We start from the raw sequence: 17,484 nt of genomic DNA, 5'->3' as shown, positions 1-17,484 counted from the left end.
GGGTTCAAGAGAGGTCTCAGAACAGGAATCAGCAGCAAGGGGGCTGGCAGGGTCACAGCCTGGGTGTCAGAGTCAAACCGACCCAGTGACCCAGCTCTAGTCTTAGCTCTGACCCTTCCTAGCGGTGAGCCTTGGGCAGCACACCTCACCTCACTGAGCCTTAATTTCCTTGTCGGAAGAACGGGGATAGGGACTTTCCTGGTGGTCTAGTGGTTAAGAATCCACCTTCCAGTGCAGGGGACGCGGGTTTGATCCCTGATTGGGGAACTAAGATCCCACATGCCGTGGAGCAACTAAGTCCGCACGCCACAGCTACTGAGCTCGCGTGCTGTGGAGCCCGTGCTCCACAACTAGAGAGAAGCCCGCGTGCTGCAAAGAAGAGTCCGTGAGCAGCAGTGAAAGATCCCGCACGCTCCAACTAAGACCTGAAGCAGCCAAAGATAAATAAATAAATAAACATTAAAAAAAAAAAAAAAAAGAAAAAGAACAGGGATAATATCTCTCTTACTTCCTAGGGTTGTCGAGAAACAAATGAGATAAGGATTGTGAAAAAATTTTACTCACAATGAGACGTACGAACATTCCAGTGAGAAGACAGCAGGTTTTGGATTTCACTGCTGGCTCTACCATTCACTAGCTTTGTGATCTTGGGCTGGTTATTTAACCTCTTTAAGCCTCCACTTCCTCCTCTATAAAATGAAAATAACAACTGTACCCAACTTCTGGGGACTACAGGGACCCAGTATGCTACACCAAGCCTAGGGCATAAGGCCTGGCGCACAGTGGGCACTCAACCAATGTGCGTCCCTACCTCGCTGGGCTCTGGTCTCTGTTATTTATAATCGGAGTCCAGTGGGAGGTACAGGGAGTGGGGTACAGGGACCCTGAGTTTGATTGCTGGGTCTCTGGATAAGCCATTTCATCTAACGTCTTTGGGCCTCAGTTTTTATGAGTGTGAAGTTGGTGATCAGTGGCCTTGGCCCCTTCGTTTGGGGTGAGGTGGGGAGCAGGGGACAAGAGATGAAGTTCATGTGCTGCGTCTGGATACCAGTGACGTGGGAGTGCTTGCGTGTTTGTGACCCTCTCCTGGGTTGGCCGATGGGTTGGGCAGATGGGTTACCGTGATCAGGAAACAAATCCCAGTGATGAAAACAACAGCATCATCCAGCCTCCATGGAAAAAGATTGGGAAGGCCTGGTGAAGGAGCAAAGAGCCCGAGGAACCAGAGAGGGTAGGAGTCCGAAGGGCGGCCCACCCCTCAGGGTGACCCCTGGGCCGCCAGCCATGGGCTCCTTTATCCGTATGGTTGTCGGGGGCTGATTCACATCCTGCCAATCCCACTCACACCTTCCTCTTCACACAAACCGTGTGTCCTCTGGGCCACCAGGAGCTCCTCCAGGCCACCTCTCCCCACCTAGGATGGAGACTAAGGCGTTTCAGGGAACGCTGGGGTCTCGTCCCTGCAGAGGTGGAGGCAAAGGACGGGGGCTATCTGACTGAACATCACAAGGGGCCCCAGCAAGACCCTGGGCCTAGGAGGCCGGAGCACTGGGTTCAAGTCCCAGCTCTGCCACCAAAGTACACTGTGACCATGGGAGAGTCTGGTCCCCTCTTGGCTTCAGTTTTCCTTGCCTCTAAAATGGTGCTAATAACCTTCGCCTTGCTTCTCTCATGTGGGTATCATTCAGATCAAAGTATCTCACAGGGTGAGACCAAATGCTATACAAAAGCAGCCTCTAATCTTTTCTGGAATGAGGCAGAGTGTAAGTAAATAAATACTGTACATATGTAAGACATTATAATTACAAATGGCATCCCCCCCACCCCCCGCCAGGCTATGGAAAAAAAAAAAAAAAAAAAAAACCCTGTTTGGTATAGTGTGGAGAATTCTCATTAGGACTTCGGGAGGCCTGAGGTCTGATTCCAGCTCTGTACCTGACAGGGTGAGTGAACCCGGGCAAGTGACCCCACCCCCGGCCTGTTCCAAAGCCTCGGTAGAGGTCAGATGCTGGTTTTAGAGGGGTTATAAGTTCTGCCAGTGCAGAATTAGCAACATAATGTCCTCCTACCACCCCCCTTACCCAAGGAAGGCAGTCTAGGGTGTGGGAAGGGACTCAAGCTTTGCCAGGCAGGTTTCAGTTCAAGCCTCTTACCTGCTGTGTGGCTTTGGGCAGCTCCCTTTCCCTCTCTGGGCCTCGGTTCCCCTCTGAGGTCAAAGCTCACACCTAGACACTAGGAGTAGGGGGAGCAGGGAGAAGCAGCAGGATGGGGGCAGAGGACAAAGGGTCCTAGGGAGGAGGTGCCCAGCAGGGCGGGGTGGAGGCCAGAACAGGGCCTGTGGGGCCTGAGCCAGCTGCCGCAGAGCAATGAAAATCTCTTAACCACACAGAATTGTTAACAGCTCCCAAATCCTGTTGTACCACAGGCTTAGAAAGGCTTAAACTGTTAAATGCATAAACTTCCTCAATAAACGGGCTTCTCTCGCCAGATCCCGAAGCCCAGCCAGATGAAAAGGCAGCCGCTGGAGGGAGGGAACTTCCCCAGCTGTTTATGGTCCTGCCAGAGTGTTCTGGAGGCAGCCCGCGACCAAACCCATCAACCTGATGCCTTCAGGGTCCGAGGCCAGTCTGGGGCTGAGAGGGGGCAGCACTGGGGCTCCAGGGTCAGATGACCTGAGTTCAAATCCTATCCCTTCCTAATTGTGTCAACTTGGACAAACAAGCTGCTTCACCTCTCAGAGCCTCAGTTTCCTCTTCTGTAAAATAGGGATGAGGATACCTAACCCTGAGGGTGACTGGGAGTCAGTGAGACACTTGAGTGGGGAGCTGCCTGGTCCATAGAAATAAGCACGGGGGCCCTGCTACCAAGCCTTTCTGACACCTCCAAGAAGCAGAGGAGATCAGAAGGAGGCACGAGAGTGCACACCTGCCTCTGCCAACTATGAGGGGTGTGACGGTTGGCCCTCAGTCTCAGTTTTCAAATTTGATGGGGGGATTCCAGAAGGTAACCGGGCAGGAAGGGAGCATGACGTGAGCACTTGGTAAATGTCGTGTGGGGGCCGGGGGGGACTCTTCTCTCTGGCCGGAGGTTAGCCAGGGGTGGGTGGGCCTCCTTCCCCGAGGCCATCTCACGGCTTGGCACGAGGAGAGGAGGCCTACGGGGGGCTTCCCCACCCCTGAGCCTTTGCCCTGGGACTGTGCTCCATCCTGCCCTACATCTCTTTTTTTTTTTTTTTTTGCGGTATGCGGGCCTCTCACTGTTGTGGCCTCCCCCGTTGCGGAGCACAGGCTCTGGACGCGCAGGCTCCGGACGCGCAGGCTCCGGACGCGCAGGCTCAGCAGCCATGGCTCACGGGCCCAGCTGCTCCGCGGCATATGGGATCCTCCCAGACCGGGGCACGAACCCGTATCCCCTGCATCGGCAGGCGGACTCTCAACCACTTGCGCCACCAGGGAGGCCCCCTACATCTCTTGATATGAAAGCAACGCGTCCTCCAAGGCTCAGCCGTGAGCCTCCCTCCTCCCCTCAGAAGCCCTTCTGGTTGCCCCCTCCTTTCTTTGAGGTCTCACAGACTCACATGTGAGCCCCTCAGCTGGGTATCTGTCAAACTCTTCTTACATCTCAGGGGCTCCTGGGTAATGGGGAGGTGGGCAGGGCAGAGTATATTCAGATATCCACTCACTCCCGGGTAATCACTTGTCCCAGCAAGCTGGAGAAAGCTGGGTTCATATTCTGCCTCTGCTACTTACTGGCTGTGTGGCCTTGGAAAACTCACTGATCCTCTCTGGACCTCAGTCTCATCATCTGTAAGTGGACCTAATCGAATCAACGGAAGATTCAATAAGATAGTGGAGCAGACCATATAACACAGAGCTGGGCACACAAGAGGTACCTTTCACCCTTTGCCCTGGCCTTCTCCAATGCTCTCAGGATCCTTTCAGCCTCTGCCTCATTCAGCCCTTTGAGAGTGCCGGCAGGCCCTCTACCCTTCTCCCCTGGCTAAGAATACTTCTCCAGTACCCCACTCCCCCAGATGGCTGGGGGTCAGCAAGAGGCCAGGGTTAAAAAAAAAATCAGTATCGTTTCTGACTATCTTTTTCCTGCCTCCACCTCCTCCCATTCTCCAAAGCCCTGGGAAAATGGCTCCTCCTCCAGGAAGTCTCCCCAGCTCTCTCCTGACTCCCTCCTAAGTGCCCCAAGGCTACAGTTACAGATGGAGCCAACTCCCTGTACCAGACTGGAAGCTCCATGAGGGCAAGAAGGGCCTTCTTCATGTCTGCAGTCCCCACACCTGGTTCAGGGACTGGCGCACAGCAGGTGCCTGAGGAGTGTTATTCACTGTGTGTTAGCTTCTTGGTCCTCTATGAAGACATCACCTGATCTCTCCACGAAGCAAAAAAATCAGAAACTGGAGTTCAGTGAATGGCTGATGGCTGGCTGGCCAGCTGGCTGGATAGATGGACAAACAGATGGATTAATGGATGGAGAGATGGATAGATAGTTGTGAACAAAAATAGATGCTTTGAGAGCATATAGAAAAGGGGAAGTGGGGAGGGGGTACTTTTAATTTTTAAGAGCAAAGACTTGAATAGCCTGTACTGGCCAGGGTCCTCATCCAATCCCCTTTTTGGAAGGCTGGCCTGTGTGGTCTCAGCCCTGGCCTGAGCCTGGGGGTCTGGAGGGGTTATCTATCACCCTTCCCCCTCCCCAAGCTGGGCGTCTCCACCCTGCCCTTGAAGAGAAGCAGCAGAACTTTCTGTGCGGGGGTCTGGGCCGTTCCTCCCACCCAGCACTCCAACCCTCACACCCCTTTCCCCAGCCAGCACAGGCCTTGCCAGCTGGATGCCTCCCTCCTCCTCACCCGGAGACTGACCACACCCACCCCCAGAGGCTTGCCAGACACATCTGGGCCACTGGTCCGGCCTCTGTGGGAAGGGCTGGAGCTGAGAGCTGAGGGTGGGAAGGAGGCCACCCTGAGGGTGGCCCAGGATCCAACCCTGAGGGCCCAGAGAGGACCCCTGGCCCCTCCCTACCTTGGCTGGGGAGGCACAGGATTCTGGGAGTGAAATAGAAAATAAAGCCACAGGCATAATATCCCATGCTGGTGAGTATGTGGGGAAACAGACACTCTCGAAGACTGCTGCCAGGCGGGTAATTCAGCCCAGTCTTTCTGGAGGGTAATCTGGCAATGTGCATCAAAAGCTCAAAAAAAGTACATACCCTTTGACCCTACAATTCCGTGCCTGGAGACATATCCTACACAAATGCCAGCAGCAGTGCAAAAAGGCAGAGGGACAATGAAGTCCATGCCAGCATTTAAGATAGTGAAAAACTGCAAGCAATCTACATGTGGGTCACTAGAGAACTGGTAAATAAATTATGGTACGTCTACCTATTATGGAATTCTAAGAGCCTTCCCAAATGATGATCCAACATGACATGGAAAAATGCCCACAAAATATTAATAAGTCAAACATCCTCATGTATTCTCAGAAGGAATCTATTTTTTCTTTTAAAAAAAATCAATATGTTTAAATACATCTAAATACACCTAGAAGGATCCACACCAGTCTGTTAACAGTGGTTACTCTCTGTGTGATTTTAATTTTCTCCTTTTGGCTTATCAGTAATTTCTAAAGATTCTACAAATAACCTGTATTGCTTTTGTGATAAGGAAAAGTTGCTTTTTCCTCAAAATAAAAAAGCTCATCAGGAGAAAAAAAAAAGTCCACAGGCAAAAGACAGTGTTTGTAAAAGTCCTTATTTTTCTAACACTTTTCTAGGTATTTTCTCATTTACTCTGCACAGCAGTGCATCTGTTTACTCTGCTTTGCAGATGAGAAAACGAAGACCAGGAGAAGGTCCACTGCTTGCCCAAGGTCACACAGCTAGCAAGAGGCAGGGCTGGGGTTTGAAGAAACAGGTCTCCATGGCCAAGGTCAAGGAGAGGCCATGGGTGGGGGAGAGAGCAGGGTTAGGGGCTGTCAAGCAGGGCAGGGGGAGGAGAGGGAGAGGCTGGGAGGAGAAGCCCGGCAGCTGGGAACTGGGAAGTCTGAGTTGGAGCCAGCGGATCAACATGTGTGTGCAAGCACCTCCCACCCCCTCACCCCCCTAACCCGCTGGCTCGCAGTGCCTCTCCCTGTCCAAGCTAAACATTAAAAATCCCATTACACCCCAATAGCATCACGGCAATCACGCTCACTGTGGAACTGCCTCTGGATCCGTTATAGACGCACGTCTGCCATGGGGAGAGAGGAGGGCAGGGTCCCCCGCGGTTGCTGGGCTGGGGGCTCCCACTGATGGGCAGAGAGTAGCAAGTAGGGGCTTCAGTAGGGAAGGAGAGACCAAGGGGAATAGGGATACGGAGACAAACTTGGAGAAACTGAGGCAGGGACACATTCACAATCAATTCCATAAACATCTGGAAAGAGTCAGGCAAACAGACTCAGGGCTTGGGTGGGAGCAGCTGCTGCAGAGGAGGAATTCCAAGGCCACTCTCCTGCCCCCCCCACCCCCAACCAGCAAATCAGCTGGTGGCAAGCCCCAGTGGGAACTGTGATCCTGAGGAGGCTGGGGACTGGGGTAGGGGAAGGGGGCAGAGTTCTTCTGAAGGAAGTCCCAGGAGTCTCCCACCTGGTGTCTGTGTGACCAGTGCAGGCCCAGATTAGGCACTCAATGAACCATGAATAGATGAATGAAGAGGAGAAAGTCGTGCCCCAGCCCTGCACCCACCAGGGCCTTGGACACCCACCAAACATGCCCTATACGGTCACACCTCGGGCCTTTATTCATGCAGTTTCTCGACCTACAATTCCTCCCCTCCCTTCACCCATCCACATCCCACTCACTCTTCAAGGCCTAATTCAAATGCCACCTCCTCCTTGAAGCCCTCCCAGATGCCCAGTCGGAAAAGATGCCTTCTTCCTCGTATTCTCAAAGTACTTTGCCTGGATAGACTTCATTTCTGGAAGGACCATGCTCTGCCTTGTTCCCTTGTGTCTGAATGCTCTGCTTGCCCAGGAGCCACTTGAAGCCAAACCGTGACTCTCAGGTGCTCTCCTCCAGCCATCCCAGGACAGCCTCAGTCAGCTCAAATGACACCTCTTCCAAGAAGCCTTCCCGGAACCACCTGGCTAAAGCAGACCCTCCTTTTGATCTCTTTTGTTGAACCCTATGTTTTACTTTTCACTCCTCACAGTTTATAACTACTTTATTTATTTGTTTATTAACTTTATTTCCTCCATCTTCCCCCATCCACCCACCCAGACCAAAACTCTGGGAGGGCAGTGAACGTGTCCCTCTTGTTCACATCTGTGTTCCCTAGCACTGGCATGTGCCTAGCTCAGAGAAGGAACTCAATCAATATCTGTTAGAGGGCTAAATGGCACACAGGGGGTACCCAATACATGCTTGTTGAGGGGTTAATTGGCTTTTCCGAGCCCCTCCCCTCCCCACTGTGCCCTGCACACAACAAACAGGCACTAGAGGAAGTTGGTCTGATTGAGTCAGTTTAGTCCATAGTTTCATGAACCACTCAGTGCACTGGGAACACCCAGTCCATCATTAGCCACCACTGCCCACCCCTGGGATCGCTGCCATTCCCCACGAGGACTCACCTAGTCCCCCTCGTCCCCCACCCCCACCGTCAAGTTTTCTCTAATTTGTATTTCTCTGAGAAAGCAATGGATTCTTTTCCCATCATGTTATGTTTCAAGATTAAATGGATCTTTCCAAACCACACCCTCCCAGAGATTCTGCTAATGTCCCCTCCCACCCTTTAGGGTGGATGCTCCCTGGGGTGGTGGTGGGGCTGGCCTTGAGTCCTGCTTGGTCTGGCCAAGGATGTGTTAACACATTGTGTGTCTGAGCTAATAGTCCTGGTATAGGAGCATCAGTGCTGCTTGTTTAAAAATGTTGATTCTTGGCCCTACCTCAGAGGCACAGAACCAGACCTGGGGAAGAGGTCTGCACCAGACCCAGGAATCTGCATTTTAATAAACTTCCCAGCGGATCCTGAGGCATAGTAAAGGCTGAGAATCCCTGAGCTGGAGATGGGGAAAGCACTTTGCCAACCACCCAGATGTGAGCAATAATCATCATTCCTACACGTCCTGGGCTGGCGGGGCCAGTGCCTGTGGGACTTGGGCTGAAGCAGCCCCACATCTGGGTGGCTGCACACATGCCACAGCAGCAGCTGGTGTCCTTCTGGCTCCCTGAGCTCATTAATCACACCTTGACTGGCCTCCACTTACATCCAGTAGCCAGCTGGGCCGGGCTGGGCCTCGTCCGGGGGTTGGGGGGAGGGGGGAAGCCAGCGCTGGACACACTCTGCCCCAGCATTACCTCGAACTCCCACCCCTTGCAAGAAGCAGCTCAGACTCTGATCCTATGACAGGCCACCTCTGCCATGGCCCCAGGGACCCCCACCTCCTGGCATTTACACCCTGTGTAATTCCCTCCCCTGGAGCATGGACTGAATTTGGTGACTCACTTTTAATGAAGAGAATATAGCAGAAGTAATGAGATGTCACTTCTGAGATGAGATTATAAAAAGACTGTGGCTTCTGTCTTGGGTGCTCTCTCTTTTACGCTCCCTCTCTCGGATCATGTGCTCGGGGGAAGCCACTGCACGTGTGAGAGGCCCACGTGGGAGGGACTGAGGCCTGCAAACGACCACATGAGGGAACGTGGAAGCGGATCCCTCCCTGGTCAAGCCTTCAGATGAAACTGCAGCCCCAGCCGACAGCCTGCCTGCAACCTCAGGAGAGACCTGGAGCCAAAGGCACCCATCTAAGCCATGCCTGGTTCCTGACTCTAAGAAACTGAGATAATAAATGCTTGTTGTTCACTGAAGCCCATGCTCCACAAGAGAAACCATAGCAATGAGAAGTCCGCGCACTGCAACGAAGAGTAGCCCCTGCTTGCCACAACTAGAGAAAGCCCTTGTGCAGCAACGAAGACCCAAGGCAGCCATAAATAAATAAATAATAAATAAATACATGCTTGTTGTTCTAAGCTGCTAAATTTGGGGCTGACTCGTTATGCAGCAATAGATAACTAATACACCTCTTCATCTGGGCACCACTCCAGCCACAGTTCTTCTTACATCTCTCCTTGCACCCTTAGCCACAGTCACACCAAACAATTGACCAGTACCCCTAATGAGGCACACTGATTCATGTCCCCAGGTCTCTGTTGATGCTGATCCAACCTCCAGAAGGACTGGGCCACCTGGCTAAGGTATACCTCTCCCAAGACTCAGCTCCAATGTCACCTCCTCTGTGAAGCCTTCCCTTCTTCTGTGCCCACCTCAGCCTGAGCAGTTCCTATTAAAACAAGTCTAATGCATTCCCACCCTTGTTCATTTACAGTCGGTCTCCTCTGCTAGACTGTGAGCTCCTAGAAGGCAAGGCCATAGTTGGATTCTCTTCTGTCTTACCTGGTGCTTAGCACAAGGTCTGACACAGAGGAGGCACAGGGTTGATGAGTGAATAACCAATAAGCAATGAGTGACTGATTCTGTTCCCCATGGCCTGTCTCAGCCCTGCCATGTCCCAGGGCTATGCGCTTTCACACTCAAGTAAAGGAAACCAGATTTGTTGTCTTCCCTAAGAAACCAGCCTTTTCTCCCAATGCCCCCATTTCTTTTCCAAGACCATCACAGCCCTGTAAGCTGGAACTCCTGGTTCCCTCTGATTCCTCTCCCTCCTCCCTTTCCAATCTGTCTCCACATCTCATCTGATTCACTGCCAAAACATCCCTTGACTGCACCCCTCCTCTTCCCCAGCACTGTGGACGCCCAGTCCATGCAGTCATGACCACCTGAGATCACTGCAGCAGCTTCCCCACAGGCCACTGCTCCTGTCTCTTATACACCCACTTATCCTCCCAGGACCCTTAAAATGCTGCCTCAGAGGGCTGGAGGGAGGAGCCGTGGAGATGGTGGATGCGACAAAATTTCATAAAGGTGAGGATCATTGCAATTACCCTGGGCTAAACTTTAACTGGCTCTTCGAGGCCCCTGGAAAAGGTCCAAACTCGTAGCCTGGCAACTGGAACACCCCAGGACCCAATTCCAATTGGGAAGGCAAGAGGAAGTGGCACAAGCAGGCTTCAGGTCTCCTATGTCACCACCATCACCACCATAGCTCACACTGCAGAGAACCTGTGCCACGCTGGGCTTTATATGTAGCATCTCATTTAGTTAACATTTATTAACCTCTTACTGTACACTAGAAGCCATCAAAAGTGCTTTACATGTCTTAAGGTCTTGAATCCTCACAACTACCCTATGAAAGAGGGTTTCACAACTCGGATCAGGACATCCAACTAGTAACTGGCAGGGCTGGAATTTGAACCCAGGTCTGTCTACCTTCCCAGCCTTCTCACCACCATGCAGTACCTCGTACAACTTCTTATGTTTACACAGCACCTTTGTGACTCTTGGCCATAATCAAATACTACCTGTACTACTGTTTACTTAATATTTTTCTTTAAATTAACTTAAGGGGCACAGTGGTTAAGAGGGTAGTTTGGAATTACATTACCTGGGTAAGATTCTGTGCTACCTCCACTTATTCACTGTATGAACTGTGTATGAGCTGTGATTTCTTCCTATAAAATGGCACTTTCCTTCATAGGGTTCTTGTGAGGATTAAATGAGTTAGACATGTAAAGTGCTCAGCACACAGTAAAAATGTTAATCAGGAGGGCTGGCTCACAGTGGAGCTGCACTTCCCCATCTCTTTGAATTGGAAGTAACCACATCACTTGCCTTGGCCACTGAAACGTGCATAGGAGTGATGTCTGAGCCATTCCGGAGAGGAAGATTTAGATCCCATATACAATCTGTCACACTTGCTCCTTCCTTCTGCCCCGGTGATCACAACATTCCAAATGGTGGCGCCTCCATCTGCTTGGTTCCCAGAGGGAGGAATCCCAAGCTGACTCACAATGGACATGTAGCATTAAGTGAGAAATAAACTTTTATTGTTTTGTCACTTCAGCGTGGCCTGGCCTATACTGACTGATACAGCAAAAGCTCAATGAAGGTTCTCTTATAAATGTTATTTACTATGACTTATACATTTTCTTAAAAAGGAAACCATATCACTTTTGTAAATGAAGAAATAAAGTGCCACCTGCCATCATGACATAATAATTAAAATGAGAAACATTTATCCTCAACTAAAATCAGCCTGCAGACCCCCTGCAGTACGTGCACGTACCACCATTCAAGAAGTGCTGTTTAATGCCTCCCTCTAAGAAGCTGAACGACGGCTGTAGATTTGGAAACCCTGGCCACAGAGGGCCTCGTGGTCAGCTCCAGGCCTCTGTGCTCACCAGCCTCCCCTCCCAGCTGCCAGGTTCAAGTCTGCAGCCAACACCAACTCCACACACTTGCAGGGGCACCTGCCCCGCTGTGGCCCTTACCTCGGCAAACAGTGCCATTCTCCACGGCCTCGAAGCCCGCTTTGCACATGCAGCGCCCGATGGGCACCAGCCACTCGCCGTCCCCGTTACAGTAGAGCTTGATGGGCACGTCCACCTCCTCCGCGTTGGCGATGCAGCTACCCCGGGCAGCCACCAGCGATGTGCTCTCAGCCCCTGACAGAGTCTCCTGGAAGATGGCGCCGTTCTGGATGATGCGGGGGCACTTGCGGTAGAAGACGCGCACAGCGATGAGAGACATGCAGCCGCCATAGTCCTGGAAGGCCAGGTAGAAGCCACTGCGGGACACGGGCCCGAAGCTCCGCACCTCGGTGTTGATCTTCATGACCCGGCCACCAAGGTCCACCTGGGAGAAGCTCTCGTCGGCGGCAATGGTGTCGACCTTCACCCACGGGTTCTCCATCCAGTTGGGGAAGGTCTTGGTGGCCGAATCGAAATCGGCCTCATAGTAATAGAGATTGAAGGTCTCTTTGCAGGAGCCAGGCACGCTGGGGATGCTGCTGCAGTCACGCACCGAGAACTTCATCTCTACGTGGATGCGATGGGCGCCACGGCGCCGGATGAACTTGGTCCGTAGCCAGTTGTTCTGGCTCGATTCAAACACATTGCACACCTGGTACGTGCGGATCGTGTTCATGTTCTCATCGTAGCCACTCACCTCTTCCCACTGCGGGTGAAATGCTAGTCAGGTGGGGGAGGTAGGGGCTTAGCCCCAGGGAACACCCTGTCTAAGAGGGGAGGCACAGACTCTTCCCTAGGGAATCCTCCAGTCTGATGGGGGTGGACAGGACACCTACCATCAGGGGCCTCCTAGTCTAATGGGGAAGGCACAGACCCTACCTAAGGGATCTTCCAGTCTGATGATGGAGACATGATGCTTACCATCAGAGAACTCTAAGCTGAGGGGGAGATACAGCCTTGGCTCTGAGGAATCCCCCAGTCTATGAGGGAGACACGCCAATCTGATGGGAAGGGCACACACCCTGCTCTTGGTATTGCCCTAGTCAACGTGGGAGATGTGACCCTTACCCCCAGGGGTAACTAATCTGATAAAGAAGATGTGGCCCCTGTTCCTGGGAAGCTCCCACCTGGAAGGGAAACCAGGGAGAGGCCCACCCTGTCTGAAAGCAGACAGAGCTTGTGCTTGGGGAGCTACCAGTCTGATGGGGGACACAGGACTTCTGCCTGCCGGGAGCTCCCTGTTTGATCAGGGAGACACAGTCCTTGGCCTTGGGGATTCCCAGTCCAATGGAAGAAGAGCCCTCACCCCCATAACAGGAAGACAAGGCCTTCCCCCATGAGAGCAGCTCTGCTCTGGGGCCTTCAGTGGCTAAGACAGTGCTTGGAGGGACACCTTCCCGCCTTCCCGCCTGGGGTCCGCACTTCGGCGCTTCACTGGGCCCCAGCCTGGGCTCTCACCCAGCTGCGAGTTCCCAAGCTCCACTGCTGGAAGGGGCTGGGCAGGGCCATGGAAAGTTGGAAGTGGAAGGGCACAGGCCATGTTCCCTCCACAGACGCTCACAGGCCAAGCTCACTCACAGGCTGAGCCTTTGTTCACACTTTTGTGGCCTCTCGAGCATCTTTTGTCTCTCTGTCCATCCCCTGGAACCTCTTGCCGTGGGCTCTCCCTCCAGCTGCAGTGTTCGCATTCACAGACTCTCCCTTGGGCCCTCGGGGACAACCTGCCTGGACAAGTGCTGGGCACTCCCGGCTCTCTTGGTCTGGTCTCCCCAGTGGGACTGAGAGCTTGTTGGGATCGGCCACCCGTCCCCTCCTTCTCCTGTGCCCCCCTTGGTGTTGGGCTGGTTTCGTCTGGGGTAGACCCAACAGCAGAGTGTACCCCACTCACCTATGCTGGGCCAAGGGTGGGTGCTGTAACAGGATCTCATTTCTTTGTCATGATTATCACATGTGGTAAGTAGGGTTATTTCTACTTTAGATGAGGGAGTAGAGACCAGAGAAGTGAGGTCACCTGACCCAGGTCACACAGACACAGACCCAGATCCAGACCCATGCTTGCCCACACTGTCTTGAAACATGAGGACCCAACAGTGGCCCAGGAGTCCTGGGTTTTGTCCCAGCTCTGCTAACTTGATGTGTGGCCTTAGGCAAGTCACTGCCCCTCTCTGGGCCTCTATTTCCCCAACTGCCAAATGTGACTTTGGGGGGCGGCGGGGGCAAGTGGTGGGAGAGGTGTCACTCTCAAGTGGGTGTTCTTTGTCCTTTTGCCTCCCTCAGATTCTCCAGGCCAAGTCTGCACAGGGCGGGGTGGTGTTTGCCAGCCCAGGGAGGGCTGATGCTGTGAAGGGCAAGTGTGCGTGGGGAAGGCTGAGCTGGCCCAGCCGCTCCTTCAATGGTGGCTCTGAAGCTCCCTACGTTGCATTTAATTTTTTTTTTTTGGTGGCACCATGTGATAAAGTCAGCCCCTTGTTTCAATCACTGCTCTTCTTCAGAACTTAATTAGAGCACTTAATTAGATCAGTCTGCCTTTCTCCCCTCTCTCTAATTAACATGCAGAGGCCCTGCAGCCTAAACACCCCAAATAATTGCGTCCGGGGGCCCTGCAGCCCAGCCTGGCCTCATTACTGGCAGGGTGGGGATGTGCGCCCAGCCGCCTTCACAGATGGAAAATTGGTGACAAGAAAGAGCCACAGAAAGAGGCCTGACCCTGGGGCCCTGCCTATTGAGAGCACAGACCTGAGGGGGGTGGGGGGATGCAGCTCCTTGGGGCAGCAGCTGAGTCCCAGCAGAGAAGCTGGGATGGGGGGAAGGGAAGGGAAGGGCTGTGGGAGCCCAGAGCCCTCCCCAGAGACCAGGGGGATGAGGAGGGAATGATACTAGAACTGACTGATGACGGTGACAGTTACTATAGCTACCTGTCACTGGGAGCCCACTCTATGTCAGGCACCGTGCTAGACACTTTGCAGGAGAACCTCACAACAGTCCTATGAGGAAGACATTATTATCACCATTTTACAGATGAGGAAACTAAAACTCAGACAGGTTAAGGAACTGGTCCTAAATTACACAGCTGGTGAGTGGCGGAACTGGGACAGAATTTCAGGAGTGTCTGACCCCACAGTCTGTATGTAACTGCTGAGCTGGTTGTTGTGGGAAGAAAGAGGAATCTCAAATTGTGCCTGATCTTGTTCTTGGGAAGCTCACAGCCTCCATGGGCTCAGACCACTGGACCCAAGGCAGTGTGATGATAAGAGCTCAGGAAGGGGGAGCCTAGTGTTAGGGGGACCCAGAAGACTCAGTCACAGCCCTGGATGCAAACCTGAGCCCTCATCACTTACTAGCCATAGGGTCCCCGCCAGGTGGCTATAGCTCTCCGAGCCTCAGTTTCTGCACCTGTAAAATGGAGGGGATTCCTCCCCATAGGACTGGAGATGATGTATGTAAAGATGCTTTGATATAGTACGACACCCAGTGGGTGCTCAGGAAATGACAACTCACCTTCCTCATCTATAAAATGGGGGTAGTGTGTGTACCACTTCTCAGCCTCGCTTTTATTTATTTATTTGTTTGCTATTTTTTGGCCACGCTGTGTGGCCTGTGGGATCTTAGTTTCCCAACCAGGGATCAAACCCAGGCCCTCGGCAGTGGAAGCGCAGAGTCCTAACCACTGGACCGCCAGGGAACTCCCTCAGCCTCCCGTTTAGAATTCTATGGGATAAAGTCTGAAAGCATCCAGCATGTTGTCATGGTAACTAGCACTCCATCAGTGGTAGGGGATCAGCAGGGTGGGGCAATGAGAGGCCACGTCCTGGGACCTGAAGGAGGGGAAGGGGCTGGAATTCAGCGGGGCGGGGGAGGCGGGGCATCTGGGCCCTGCAGCAGAACCCGAGGTATCCTGGGAGACCAGGCAGGGTTTGAGGACCACTGACTCACCCCTGATGGAGGATGCACAATCCAGCCCAGCTCCGCCGTCGCTGTGGTTGAGTCCATCAGCGTTTCTGTGGAGACAGCAAAGAGTCATCACTGAGCTGCCTATGAAGCACCGTCAATCACCAAGAACCTACCTCCTGAGGGCCTTCTCTACAGAGCGCTACTTCCATTGCTCCAAACAATCATCTGGATCTAACCCTATAGACTACCCTCCCTTTAGGTCGTGCCTCTCACTCCATAATCCCGCCCACTCACACACTCCAGCCAATCATCTGATTCTATTCCTCTAGACTCCACCCCTTAAGGTCCAACTCCAGCCCTTTCACACATGGTCATGCCCCACCCTCTTAGCCAATCACATCCCTCCAACCTAGGTATTGCCCCTCTGCTCCTTTACTGGTAGGGAAGGGTCTTAATCTGGGGTCTCCTGGATGGGCTTCAGAGAGTCCTCAGGAAATCTCAAATTTTAACTTCAGACTTAGGGTTCTGTTCGCTTTTCCACTTGCATCAAATTCTCAGAAACTGGAATGTTGGCCTTACAGGGGCCTCCCTTGGGTCCCAGCCAAGCCGCATCAGTTATCCCACGTTGGCCCTCTGGCCCACACCTCCTGTGAGGGATACCTTTCCCCCTTCTCCAGGAACTTGGGGTTCTCCATTGTGTCCTCATCCCTGGGTCCCCTCCCCTAGGGTTCAGACAACTCTGCCCCTAGGATAGGGCCCTGGAGATGGAGGGGTGTTAAGGGGTGAGCACTGTGTCCAGTGGGGCCAGACCATCACCTGCCCTCTGGGGGTTCAGGAAACTCAGATCAGCTTCTGAACCAGCCAGGCCCCACTTGCCTCCCCTTATTCCAGCAGCTGGAGGAAAAGAACCATACAGCCAATGACAAAGGAGACCCACAGGGCCAGAGAGATCCCCAATCACCCCCAGATCAGGCTCAGCACCCCTCCCTCTACCCCCTTCCTGCCACAGGGGATTCAAAATACTTTTTGAACTGAACTGCAATGCACTGAGAAGATTTAATTACTCAAGTATTCAATCAACAGATATATCCTGATGCCCATTATGTACCAAGCACTGTACTGGATACCCTGAGGGAAAAAATGGTGAACAGCAAAGCCCTACCATGGAGCAGTTCACAGTCTGGTAGTGGAGATGGGGTATGAATACAAATAGTTATGCGAGGGTAGGCGGAGAGACCCAGAGGATCACAGCTGGACCTTCCACACCACCTAGATCAGCGAGAGTGAGTGAGAGGCATGCTTGCTGCTATGCTCCAATTCTGTGCCCAGGACACATCGCTAATCGATCCCCACACTCGGTGGCTACACAATGCTTCTCACCACAGTGCTCCAGGAAACTAACACCCACCATTTGAGATGCTATCCCTGGTCTAGCCTAACTGCCTCATTTTAGAAATAGGGCAACTGAGGCACAGAGAGGGGAAGAGACTTCCTAAAGATCACACAGGAGTTGGTGGCAGAGTGGGAGGTGAGGGTCTCCTGCTTCCTACCCTATAAACTTCTAGACACTTAGTTTGATGGCCTGGGCTGGATGAACTAAGGCAGAGAGAGTGGGGGCAGGGTACACAGTGTCCAGGCCTCTGTGAAGGTCGAAATGGGAGTAACAAGGTCTTGAACTAGGGCAGGGGAGGTATGGATGGGAGGGTGGGAGAGAAGGAAGCATTTAGCCAGAGGCGACCCCAGTCAGACCTGTGAGCTGACAAGAGAGGATGTGGCAGTGTCCTCATGACCGCCTGTGGCTTGTGTTTGCGGTCACTGTGTCCCTTTGCACTGGGGGCTGGTGAGGGGGGAGGAGGGTGCCAGGGACAGTGGAGTCCAGTGCCAAGGGCATCTTTCTGATGGCAAATTGGAGGGAAGTTGTATTGTGCTGCTTTGGAGCTGAAAAAAAGGGTTCCTTTTCACACTCCGAATGCTACAGATTTTTCCTCCTGGAGAGAACAAGGGCTGAACTTTTAACCTGTTTTCTCTCATCGGCCTCAGCCAGAGACGCGCCAAGCCGGGCTCTCTGCCTGGGCCCGAGGAACAGCTGCTGGGAGCCGTGTGGAACAAGGGAGAGAGGAGACTCTGCTTGGGACCAGAAAGGGGTTGGGAGGGGGATGCAAGCCGCCAAGCAGGTGGCCC

At 52.9% G+C, this 17,484-nt stretch overlaps 1 protein-coding gene across 1 annotated transcript in view; it reads right to left on the bottom strand.

Annotated features, from left to right (window-relative positions):
- Positions 1-17,484, bottom strand: part of EPHB2 (EPH receptor B2) — a 185,913-nt gene that overhangs the window by 106,280 nt on the left and 62,149 nt on the right. Inside the window, exons 2-3 of the mRNA XM_060080684.1 lie at positions 15,346-15,410; positions 11,434-12,118 (exon numbers count right to left, since the gene is read on the bottom strand). Coding sequence (XP_059936667.1) covers positions 11,434-12,118; positions 15,346-15,410 — 750 coding nt within the window. The remainder of the gene's footprint in view (positions 1-11,433; positions 12,119-15,345; positions 15,411-17,484) is intronic.

Source organism: Mesoplodon densirostris, chromosome 2 (genome assembly GCF_025265405.1).
Source record: "Mesoplodon densirostris isolate mMesDen1 chromosome 2, mMesDen1 primary haplotype, whole genome shotgun sequence".
NCBI classification, from domain to species: domain Eukaryota; kingdom Metazoa; phylum Chordata; class Mammalia; order Artiodactyla; family Ziphiidae; genus Mesoplodon; species Mesoplodon densirostris.
The sequence above is the reverse complement of the archived record's forward strand: the minus strand, read 5'-3'. Positions and strand labels throughout refer to the sequence as shown.